This window comes from Megalopta genalis, chromosome 4 (genome assembly GCF_051020955.1).
Source record: "Megalopta genalis isolate 19385.01 chromosome 4, iyMegGena1_principal, whole genome shotgun sequence".
NCBI classification, from domain to species: Eukaryota; Metazoa; Arthropoda; class Insecta; order Hymenoptera; family Halictidae; genus Megalopta; species Megalopta genalis.
This window is the reverse complement of record NC_135016.1, coordinates 21840415-21852806: the sequence shown is the minus strand read 5'-3', so window position 1 is coordinate 21852806 and position 12392 is coordinate 21840415. Positions and strand designations below refer to the sequence as shown.

Below are 12392 nucleotides of genomic sequence, written 5' to 3'. Positions count from 1 at the left end.
ACTATGGTGACCATTGGAGTTACTGTTAGTTGATTGTAAATTGAAATTGCTCGACTTAGCAACTTAGCCATTTCAGTGGAAAGATTGCACCGATTGCAACCTTGGGATAAAGGCCCTGCGATGTTGTGAAATCCGAAACCTCACTTCCCCTCTTTCCTTCTAACGCTTTCAAATTATATTTCCTTGGAACGTCACAGTAACGGCGTACCTACGGGTCGGCACTCGCGTCACAGCAGGCACCGAGTTTGTAAACACGTCCCTACTCGAGCACTGGCTCCTGAACGATTCGGTGTCACGTTTCATTTATTGATTTTCGGGTCTGTCGTCGCTCCACGTATCAATTTCAATTTTTAATTTTAGCTAAAGCTTAGGGTTTCCGTTGGTTCAAATTTTTTTATAAAATTTCACGGACGGTTCGTTAATTGTATTTGGATCTGTCGTCAGTTTATACACAAAATTTACGCGGAATTCGGTGGAGAAAGTGAAAATAGAATTTATTTTTCGCGTTAACTATTCGACGACGGTCTTGCTCTTCGTCCGTTTTTCTCTGTTCGGGAAAATTTCACGGAGCGAAGCAACGCGTTGAAAATGTGGGAAACGGTTCAGGAAGTACATAGCACGGAAATTTCTCTACATAGTCGTCGAAGGTTTACGAGGCTTTATAAACCGCGTTCGATTCAACAGGTGGCCATTTTTAACCTTTCCTTTCGAAACTGTTCGTAAGTAGCGGGAAAGATGGTGTGGAAAAAATGAGATTCGATGAAACTTGTACACCAAGACGGAATACGAATAACCAGCGCCGTCTCTCAGCTCCGCGAGTTTTATCGCGCTTAACAACATGGTAGAAGTTGTTTCTTTGTAACTGGTCGCGATTCACTTTCTGTAACTTGATCTCGAAAGTTACGAATTCCCGGTCCGTAAAACGGTGCTGGAAGATTCGAAAAATTCGCGCCTCATTCCCTCTCTCACTCTCTCTCTTTCTCTCTCTCGCTCTCTCACTCTCGCGCTCTCTATCTCTCGCTCTCGCGCTCTCTCGCTCTCTCACTCTCGCGCTCTCTATCTCTCGCTCTCGCGCTCTCTCGCTCTCTCACTCTCGCGCTCTCTATCTCTCGCTCTCGCGCTCTCTCACTCTCGCGCTCCCTCTCTTGCTCTCTCTCTCTCTTTCGCGCTCTTTCTATCTCGCGCTTTCTCTCTCTCTCGCTCTCCCTCTCTCGCGCTCTCTCGTGCTCTCTCTTGCGCTCCCTCTCTCGCGCGCGCTCTCTCTCTCTCTCTTTCGTGCTCTCTCTCCCCCGCTTTCTCTCGCGCTCTCTTTCTCTCACGCGCTCTCTCTCTCTCTCTCTGACCGAAAAGACACCGTAGCAAATTGCAATTTATAAGAACGAACGAAGCGATTAACCCTTAACGGTCCAATGCCGCCATACACGCGGCAGAAATCAATAAAACCGTAAAATCTGACAGGAAACATTGAAAGAATAGGCACGATTGTTTTCGATGAAAATACATCGACGGAGTTTTATTTGAAAAAATGAACATCTCTTCTCTATATTCGATACAAAAATTTTCAGTAAAAAATTTCTCTTCGTCTGAAAAACAGTCCGGACTTGGCAGTGTGTGAACTGGAAACAAATAGTTTTGGTCCCCTAAGGGTTAAGTGTTTAGAGAAAGGAAACGGAACACAACGATCGGAATCGTGCTCGAAAATTTCGAGTGCCGGTGCAAATGAAACGGGACGCGCGCCGCGCACCGGGTCCCGTAACGCGATAAACGTATCAAGTCGAAGATCTCAATTTTCTGGGAAATTCAGTCGCGGCGTCGGTAAACACCGTGTTTACCAAAACAATGTGCCACGCTGTACGCCCGACAGAAATAAGCAGCGACGAAAAATTGTAGCCCGGTAGAATCTTGTTTAATTTAACCCTCTACACTCGAAGCTATTTCAACTGTAAATATAAAATCAATTTTCTCACTTATAGTATTTTTATTTTATAAGATAAAATGCATTTTATGCATATGAAATTGACTCTTGGGACTCGCGCAATAGTGTTAATATAAAAATTATTTTAAAACGTGATGTAACAAATTTTAACGGTGCCTCTGAGTCACCACTCGAGTGCAAAGGGTTAACCCTCGCCTGGGGTTAAATAATTAAATAACTTTTTTCAAACTTGGCTAAGTGGCTTGAATTGTTTTTAGATGACAGAGGGACTAGTCTATTATACGATGATTAAAATACCTTTTCTTAAATTTGAATAACTTAGGATGACAAAAGAAAATAAAAAGCTCTTGCTTTTTAACTTTTTTATCCGAGCCTATAACAAATATTTAAAATATGTCTTTCGTAGAAATGCGAAGACTGCTAATTGTGTACACATATGCATGTGCAATAAAAAATAGTATTTTATACATTACCTCCAATAATAGCATAATAAATAATTATATTTTTATTATTTGTAATATATATATATATATATATATATATATATATATATATATATATATAATATAATTATATTTTTATTATTTGTAAATTATTATAATTTACAAACGATATAAAGCAAATATCCAATAAAACCCTACATATTCAAATGCCTAAGCAATGGAATCCAGACTTGGGTCTGCATGGAAACCGCGTCCGCCCCTCGCGGTCATAAACGGTCCGCCGTGCGAGGGTTAAACGGCTTGTTTGGATACCGAGCACAAGATGGAGAGCAAAACCACGGAAATATACGAACAGGATGAGGAACGGCGGTAAATATAGAAAAATAGAAATCGTGTCGAGATGCGAAAAAAACTTATAGTTGACACGGTGTCAATTATCGTGACGGCTGCTCGGTGATCAAACACTAAAAGTAGAACAGCTGTCTCGCTTCGCCTGCGCGTTTCGAGAAGGGAGGAAAACACCTGGAAAACTACGAAACGCTCGATTCTCTCTGGCAACGATTAGACAGAATTCAAACGGTGGGAACCGAATTCCGTAACCGAAGGAACAAAAGTAGCGCGGTTGGAAAAACGAGACGTAAAAAGAGCGAATTATAGAGAAAAAGAGCAAATTACAGCACGCCGGTATGGTCTGATCGGAGCGTGAAAGAAATCGATACCGATTAACCCAGAAAGGACTAGAGCCAATGCGAGTGATTCCGAGATTGAATGTAAGCAACGCTGAATTCGAAGCAAGCGCGATTCGTTCGACGGTGAATCCATGGTGAAAAAAAAGCTAACGATATCGGGATTAAGACAGCAAACGAAAATCCCGAGTGACCAAACAAAAGTTAATCTCGCGTCGAAAAACTGAATTAAGAACCGATGTACAATAGTAATAATTGCTAATTTGGTAAGTTGACAAATTCGTGAATAAATTGTGCAGTAGATTCAAAAGATTATGGTTATCTCGTTTCGACAGATTTTGATGCAGAAATATTATCTTTCAATAATTTCTTAGGTTCATCTATTGCAGTGAATTCTCTCCAATTGTCGCTCAATATGTACAATAATGTCTCCCCAACTGACGCTCAAATTGTGCAGAAAAATGGTCAATTTGGGGAGAGGAGATACGATTATTCGAGTCTTGCTATAGATCATACGATGCTAAGTGATTTTACTGTTCTGCGTTTGACCTACTCGTTTTTGTTCTAAATGCGTAAATACCGTACTAGAAGAACGATTCTCCAAGTGAGAAAGCAATATACATATTCGAAGGTTTTCCTATCCGTGCATTCGATCCGAACGTTTAATGTATGCGAAGATGCTTACGCATTATACGCGTACATCCCCACCCCCCTTCGATGACACCACAAATATTTGGAAAATAGAACGGTGACGCAAGTAGCGGTTACTAACCGGCGTCGAAGTGTTTGCATTGGGAACAGAGTCATATTCGATCTCTGATGGAAGTGGATTCACCGGTTATTTCAATAATTTATCTTACTTCGTGATTCACATATTCTACTTTATGCACGTTGAAACTGTGTAAAAGCGACGCGAATGTTGAAACAATGGCAAACTAAATGATCGAAAGCTTTACTAAATTATTACTATAAATTTACTAGATTTACTGAATAACTTTACTAAATTTACTAAATAACTTCACTAAATAACTTTACTAAATTTACTAAATAACTTCACTAAATAACTTTATTAAATAACTTTACTAAATTTACTAAATATCTTTACTAAATAACTTTACTAAATTTACTAAATAACTTTACTAAATAACTTTACTAAATTTACTAAATAACTTTACTAAATAACTTTACTAAATAACTGTACTAAATTTACTAAATAACTTTACTAAATTATTATTATTATAAATTAAGAAATGAAGCAGCAGTTATAAATAGACCACGGATTTTATGCATTTATAATAAAAATGACTAACTGCCACTTGACGCAGTGAAACTATTTAAAAAGATTGAAGAAAAAGTTTTTATTTCGCATAAAAAGCCGCAGTCTATTTATAATATCCATCCCTTTAAAATAACAATATTTGTATTACACAGTTTTCGCTGTACCATTTCAGTTCTCTCTGAAATGCACCGCAAATTCGAGCAATATCTCAATAAAACCGAGAGTGTTAATAGAACCTTTATTTCCGCAACGATGCCGAACAGGAAAAAAAAAAAGGTAAAACAAAAGAAAAAGCTTTTAACGCGACGCAATACGCAACGCTTGGTCGCGCATATAGAGTTCATCGAACGAGGCTTCGATTTAGCCGCATGTGTAACAATAATTAACGCGAGTAATTAATAGTCTAACGGCGGCGTTCGACAGCCATACTAATGCGCACCGCTAAGTGATTACGAAAACATTTACACATAATTGAGCGTGCACTCGTAAAATGCGACAAAGTAAAGATCGATCTCGAAGAATTAATATAATTAATGCCAATTGGTCGCGCATTTTGTAATTCTCCATCGGTTTGCAACCGGATAAATGCGGAAAGACCAATTGCTGCTATGCGTGTAATAACGGCGCTAAAAAGCTTGCTACGCAAAAAGAAAAAAATTAAACGTTTCGTTTATTTGTTGCGTAAAGATAACTAAAAACATGGTATGTATTCCGTTGAAAAGATAAATAATATGTATACATATTATTATATATAATATTGTCATATATAATTATTATTATTGTTATAATAATGTTATATATAATAAAATATATTTAGTAAATTTAGTAAATTTAGTAAAGTTATTTAGTAAATCTAGTAAATTTATAGTAATAATTTAGTAAAGCTTTTGATCATTTAGTTTGCCATTGTTATATATAATAATCTAATTAACCTATTGCGACAGAATAAAATAATTGTTCGTACGGACTCTATAAAATTGTGCAAGATTTTTCAGAACTGCATTTATATGTAGCAAGAAAAATTGTAAAACCGACAATGTTAGACGAACACTCTGTATAGTAAAACTTTAAATATACGTACTTGTGTATCTATACTTATTTGTATTCGTTACTCCCTTCTATTTAAAGCTAAAGCCGAGGGACATAAGAAGTGCGCTCCACGTACGTACATATGTATATCTTATATGTAAGCTGTTGCAAAGGAACATAATGTAGGTTAGCTATCTTGATAACTAAACAGAAGTATATACATATATGTATATCGTCGCCAAAATGGGCGCCCATTATGGGTATAACTTAGACGCCCTTACCGCGCGTGACGATAAGTACTTCGAGTTTACTGAACAACGTGGACGGAAAAACGTGGAATCGATAAATTTCAAAAAATATACGTACGATCGTGGAAATAAAATAAAAATACGAATGTCAATTTCGTATAAATTCTTGCAACTACAAAATCGTAACTTTTCATGTCTCTTACATCTTGTTCGCAATTCAAGACACAATTTCAAAGAAAAATGGCGGCTAATGCTTTTAAATAATTCTATAGTCACGCTATAGCATGCAGAAATAATTAAACTTGTCGGAGAGATGGCAAAAGGTCATCGAACAAAATGGAAAATACATTACAGATTAAACTTCGTTCCAAGTAAAAAAACATTTTTTAATTCATCGAACAAATCGGCAATTACTTAGTTGCCAACCCAATATAAAATTTACTTGTTCTTTAATTAACAGACCCTATCGCCGGACTTGCCACCTCGCCAAGTCCCACCCTTTATGCATCGGCACCATGTGCATCGCGTAGCCATACTCCTGCGAATCTCGAACAATGAATTAAAACTTCTCCCCGCTTATCCGGAAAGCCTACACAGAGCAAAAACGCGGCACTGTATGCTGTACGAGGTGTTTTATCTCCGCGTATGTACAGATAATTGGCAGAAATTGATCGCGAGAGAATGAGAGAGCACTAACTAACGCTTCGATGATTCTTGCCAGCGGAACCATATGTTGTTCGGCTAGGAGCGGCACGAATCATAAAAGCTAGTGGGAACACGTGGCGCGTGTTCAACGAAATAAATACGGTAAATAAAAATAAACTCACCTTGAAACAATGCGCTGCACCGTGCGAAAATTATCTAGGAACGTGTGACGTTAATTTGCGTAATAATCGAGCTGGCTTCTCGTCACGATTAATTTCTGTTTCCCGACCGTTGTCCCGGTTAGCAATAAATAATTAATATCTACAAGCGTTTCCCCATAATACTCTCGACGTGCTCACTATGAAATAATTCACCACCGCGAACTGGTTTACACCGTCAATAAACAGGTAATGCCGGCACCAGTGTTTGTTTCTCTTCCGAAAATTTTCTTTTTTAGTTTAAGTACGAATACGCCTCGGTTACTTGTAAAACACAATCGTCGTTTTAAGAACTGATCGCACTTCGCTCGTCCTCTTCGTTCTCGTCGATCGAAGCCCGGTGTAGTTGCAACAACGTTCCCACGATTTTTCTACTAATAATTCCTATGCATTGGTTGCGTTGAGGTTAGGTTTAGCATTAAGTACGAAAATCATGCGAGCCATTAAGTGACGTCATAACGGGCCCAACGATTCGCCGCGGACGCGTCAGGCTGCAGATTTTTGTCGCCGAGTTGCATACATTTGCTTCCGGTCTCTCTTGTATCAGCGACACGCACGGTCGTGTGTACTTCGAGCAGAGCAAACCGCGGGTTGTTTCCACACGATCACAGAATCCGACGTGTCTCGGTATCGTCACAGCCAAATTACCGATTGTACACCGTTCCGCTCCTCTATATTTGGAACGTTTAATTTATCGGGGCTCGCACTGCCGAAAACGCATTCTCGGTCGTCAACGTGTGTACATGCACACGTATATGTGTGTCAGTCGGTAACACAAACGCGGAAGGTAATCCCAGAGCGGCGTCGATGAGTCTCCTCAGTTTCCTTTTTCCAAACCTTTCGATGTATCGACCGGCTTCTCCCTGTGTGTGTGTGTTTGCGTGCGTGCGTGCGTGTGTGTCTGTCTGTCTGCTGTCTCTGTGTGTGTGTGTATTTTTTTTTCTGCGGAAACTTTACGGTACACTAAAGAACACACAAACATACATCGAATTTGACCTCTTGCAATGGCGAGGAGAGAGAGAGAGAGAGAGAGAGAGAGAACTCGGTCTCCTTTTTTTTCTTTTTTTATTTCGCGGCGATAAATAGGAAACGTTTCTTTCGATATTTATCCGATGAGATCAGCGTGTGCACGCACTGCCGTGACATCCGCGAGAAGAGGCATCGTCGTCAAGTAAATCGTCGCGACACAACTTCTCTGTTACTTCCGATTTGTCATTCGGTGCCGGGAGATCCACGGACAGCACTTAACCTAAAGCGCGTCTCGTAAAAATGCCGAGTGCACCACCGTCGTGGATCCGCTGCTTCGTGTCGTCGCTTCTAACCTTGAAAATCGTAGCTTTCGGCCTGGCAAAGTTTGAACCTGACGTGCTTTAAGTACACAACGATGCGGCGAACGTTAGCGGTTCTCGATTGTATATACCGTGGTGGTGGGCTTCGCCGTAGAAAATCACTGGCCGCGACAAGCTCTTTTCACCATTAGCCTTATTCCCTGCTGGCATGTGTGTAACGTCGATCACTCTCTTCACACCGGACGGATGAATAAACCACGAAGGTATTTTTCTTTTTATTGAATGGCCGTGGCTATGGTGCCGCGTTATAGGCCGTAAAGCGGCCGGCACGCAGAAAACCGGTGGCAGTCTCGAGAAGCGCACACCCCCGATCGCGCATCCTTCCTGGAGCCCTGGCGAGAGCCAACTGCCCCGCGCGCTTGTACGCCGACATTCAAGGCGATTCCACAAACGACCAGCTGATCGAACTAACGGCCTGCCTGGGTGTCCGACTCGCGTACCGACTCCGTTCCTTCGCTTCGCTGGCGCATCGGTGTCACTTTCCAACGTCGGGCCCTCGCCGTTCGCGATGCAGCCACTACCGAAAAACCAGGTCGCGTCCGAACCGCGGTGTACGAATTAAAACTGAAAACGAATACAAAACCGGAAAAGAGAAACGACACAATCGTGCGCCCCCTCCTGTGAACGGTACGATTACCACCTTGTATTTAGCGAATTCGATGTTCTATCGTAGGAGGGCACCACTAACCGCCCAATCGTTGCACAACCGTTCCTCGTCTTCTTTTTTTATTATGTAGTAAGTAAAGTGTGCTGCGAGATATCGTTGCCCGAACAATCGGCCAGCCGGCGACGAAACAAAAGGTTTTGTATTTGCTTCGAGCGTGATTTTTAGTGTACGTGATCACACGATGCACGTAGTTTGTTTAGTGGATGATCTTTCTACGTGTCCGGTGCTTCTAATGGCTCACCGAATGACATAGACATATTGTAGTAGAAAGTGTAATGACTTTTCTGAACAATGTTAATACTTGTACACATGTATTAAATATATGAAACGTATGTACGTGTAAAATTATCCAAAGTTAACTGTGTATTTCCGTAATTTCAATGACTAAGTTAAAAAGCATAGATTGGTATTTAATGGATAAAAATTGTAAACGCAATTTAAGATAATTAAATTAGAGACGAATAAATGTAATAAATTTATTAGGAGTGTGTAATATTGATTGCACTTTGGAATTAAAATTAATGTTTGTATTATCGCTGTAACATGATAAGTAACTAACTTGTACTAAAGTGGTCTGTATCGCATGAATAAGATTAATTATTTTCTGTAGAAATAAATTTTTATAGTTCATTAATTATACCTTTTCAGTATCAAAACCGATATATTTATCACGAAATTCGTCAGTTATACATTGTGTAATGAAAGAAGACATAATAAGAACGATAACAACGTACTTATACATACTACATAATCAAATATATTTTATTCAAGAAAGTTTGACAAAATAGACATAAATTGTATGTATAATATGCAAATTTCAATAAACATAACATTATAACTGGAAATGCGTCATATTGTTCGTTTAAAATATAAACAAATTTTTCATCCCGGAATAATTTAATTATAATTTATATACATATATAAGGGGAACGAATTAGAACATGGTATTGTTGTGCAAAAGTTAACGTAACGAAATTATTTATTTCCATCTCTTCGATTTCAGGCTTCGAAAATTATTACAAAATATAAAATAAAAAATTCAGCCACGTCTATTTTTTATTTCCACACATCATTTTTTGTTTACATTCGGTCAAAAATGCGCAGTCGCGACACATGGCACGAGGTATAAACGTGGAGTCAACGTGTTTCGTATCATTACAATCGCGGAATTGTTCGTTCTCGGATATTGTTGTTCATATTTTATTTTCGAAGGTGTTATATGGTCATTCAAGATTATATAAAGTCTTTAAAATAAAATCGAATTCAGGTATCTTTTATTATTTTAAATATTTAGATCAGTAATTCTCCACATTTATTTTTCTGATGATGCAACCACTGCAATATTGTACATAGAAGTTTCTTGTTTGAAATTTATATTACACTAATAATTTACATCAATAATCTGTTACAGTGACAAAATAAAATGTGCGGTATTTGGGCCTTGTTTGGATTAAATGCACCTTTGACCTGCATTTGTGAGAATTTTGGAAAAATAGAACATCGTGGTCCCGAAGCTTTCAAGCTTGAATATGACCATGCGGTCAAGGTATAATTAAAACTTCTTAACATCGAAGTACTAGCGTAATGATTACTTAAGTTATAAACATATTTTATATTCGTAGAACGGATATCTTGGATTTCACAGACTGGCAATTGTCGATGATCTTCATGGAATGCAACCAATGAGACTTTATAAGTATCCTCACCTTTTCTTATTGTGCAATGGTGAAATATATAATCATAAACAAGTAAATTTGATCTCCTAAATTATTCTTCCTTTGTTCTCAAAAATAATTAAATAACATATATTTGATTTTTTCTAGATCGGTCAAGAATATGGATTTAAATATGTCACACAGTGTGATGTAGAAGTGATATTACATTTGTATGAAAATTGTGGCGCTGAAAATGTTGCCAAAATGTTGGATGGCGTATTTGGATTTTGCTTAATGGATATTAAGAAGAGAAGAATTCTTATTGGCAGAGATCCTTACGGTGTCAGACCATTATTTAAATTATTTTCTGATGATGGACAACTTGCGGTTTGCTCAGAAAGCAAGGTAACGAAGTAGCAGTAATTTTTTTCGGGGATACCTAAGATATTACTATATTGGAATACATGGTAATATTATATATATATATATATACAGGGTATATACAATATATTTATTGTAATTATAATATATTATATATACAGGGTCTTATAGAATTATCAAAACGAATAAAATCAAAATGGACATTGAAACCATTCTCGCCAGGTTATTATGAAGAATATGAAATCTTACACAATGGTCGCATGAAATTATTATCAACAGTAAATTATTATAAACCAGGAGACAAACTGAGCTTTCAAGTATATACTCCTTGGAATGGTTTGTTCATATGACTTAAGAATACTACCATCAGTGATGTGAGAATAAAAATGCAATAATATATTATTTTCCTTTTAGAGTTGAATAAAACAGATGTACATGAAAATATAAGAACACTCCTTTCAAATGCTGTGAAAAAAAGGCTAATGGCTGATAGAAGAATAGGATGTCTACTATCGGGTGGTTTAGATTCAAGTCTGATTGCAGCTTTGCTAGTAAAACATGCGAAGGAAGCAAATCTACCATATAAAATACAAAGTTTTGCTATTGGAATGGGCGATAGCCCAGATATTGTTGCAGCTAGACAGGTTGGAGGAGCATGTTTTTATATTGTACTATTTGAATTATTCTATTATCATGCCTTGAATTAGGTTGCAGATCATATCGGAACAGATCATCATGAAATAATTTTTTCAAAGGAAGATGTGGAAAATATATTGGACAAAGTAATTTATCATTTAGAAACATTTGATATTACTACGATCAGAGCTTCTATTGGGTAAAATATCATTTATGCAAGACGAGATTTTTAATTTACAAATTTAACACTATCTTAAATTTCAGGATGTATCTTATCTCGAAATATATTAAGCATAATACACAATCAACAGTAATATTCAGCGGGGAAGGTGCAGATGAATTGGCACAAGGATATATTTACTTCAGAGATGCACCCAATGAATTAGAAGCTCATAGTGAATCTCTTCGATTACTTAAAGATATTTACTTATACGATGGTTTAAGAGCAGATAGAACAACTAGTGCCTGCAGTTTGGAATTGCGAGTTCCGTTTTTAGATCTTCAATTTACAAATTATTATCTATCACTGGATTCTGTAACCAGACAACCTCAAGGTAAAGTTTGTGAAAATGCATGAAAAGTATTAACGTCAATTTCTACAATAAATATGCTGCAGGAGGAATAGAGAAACATTTATTAAGATCTGCATTCGATAACACTAATTTATTACCATCAAACATACTGTGGAGACATAAAGAAGCATTCAGCGATGGCGTGACGTCAATTAAAAAATCTCTTTTCCAAATTATACATGAAATAATAAAAGATCGTGTAACAGATGAAGATTTAAAGGCAGCTCATTTGAAATACTCTCATTGTACTCCGAAAACAAAAGAAGCACTTTATTACAGGTATTACAATATCCTTTCAAAACATTTTCTATATTACTATAAGATTAATAAACTGTATTTTTTGGTTTTTTTTTAGAAATATCTTTGAAAAATATTATGAAGGGCAAGCTGAAAGTTTTACACCATATTTTTGGATGCCTCGTTGGGTAAAGGGAATTAATGATCCATCTGCACGATACATTGCGCATTACTCAGCAGAAAAATGAAAAATGTTTATAAAAATAATAAAAAAAAAGAATTATGCTAGTTATCTAAATTTCAAATTATCAAATTTCTACAATTAAAATGATACTTGTAAAAAAAATGTTCCAATATCATTTTGAAATAAATTATATTACGTTAAACGCAGTGTGAATTTTTTACATCCAA

The 12392-nt window shown here is 37.3% G+C and overlaps 2 protein-coding genes across 7 annotated transcripts in view; one reads left to right on the top strand and one right to left on the bottom strand.

Annotated features, from left to right (window-relative positions):
• The window catches only part of SNF4Agamma (SNF4/AMP-activated protein kinase gamma subunit), a 260410-nt gene extending 251987 nt beyond the window's left edge, over positions 1-8423 (bottom strand). Inside the window, exon 1 of one of the 3 annotated variants that reach the window (XM_033467829.2) lies at positions 6449-8423. The gene's annotated coding sequence lies outside the window, so the exon portion shown is untranslated. The remainder of the gene's footprint in view (positions 1-6448) is intronic. The other 2 variants (XM_033467828.2, XM_033467830.2) reach the window with 2 other exon arrangements.
• A 69-nt stretch (positions 8424-8492) lies between these two features.
• On the top strand, positions 8493-12367 carry AsnS (asparagine synthetase). Of its 4 annotated transcripts, none has more exons than XM_033467834.2 (10): positions 8493-8634; positions 9912-10046; positions 10123-10248; positions 10324-10560; positions 10698-10872; positions 10951-11180; positions 11244-11371; positions 11437-11726; positions 11789-12023; positions 12100-12367. In XM_033467834.2, the coding sequence occupies exons 2-10, from the start codon at positions 9924-9926 to the stop codon at positions 12227-12229; spliced, it is 1674 nt and encodes a 557-aa protein (XP_033323725.2). In that variant the 5' UTR covers positions 8493-8634; positions 9912-9923; the 3' UTR covers positions 12230-12367. The 4 variants fall into 4 exon arrangements, with proteins under 4 accessions (XP_033323725.2, XP_033323726.2, XP_076376883.1 ...); XM_033467835.2 differs by lacking the exon at positions 8493-8634 and adding an exon at positions 8654-8829; XM_076520768.1 differs by lacking the exon at positions 8493-8634 and adding an exon at positions 8654-8833.
• The last annotated feature ends 25 nt before the right edge of the window (positions 12368-12392 follow it).

Bases quoted from the DNA above. Each gene is read 5' to 3' on its own strand.
- AsnS (XM_033467834.2), top strand. From the start codon at position 9,924: ATGTGCGGTATTTGGGCCTTGTTTGGATTAAATGCACCTTTGACCTGC. The intron at 11,181-11,243 runs GTTGGAGGAGCA...GCCTTGAATTAG, and splicing joins ATATTGTTGCAGCTAGACAG to GTTGCAGATCATATCGGAAC. The intron at 11,727-11,788 runs GTAAAGTTTGTG...AATATGCTGCAG, and splicing joins TGTAACCAGACAACCTCAAG to GAGGAATAGAGAAACATTTA.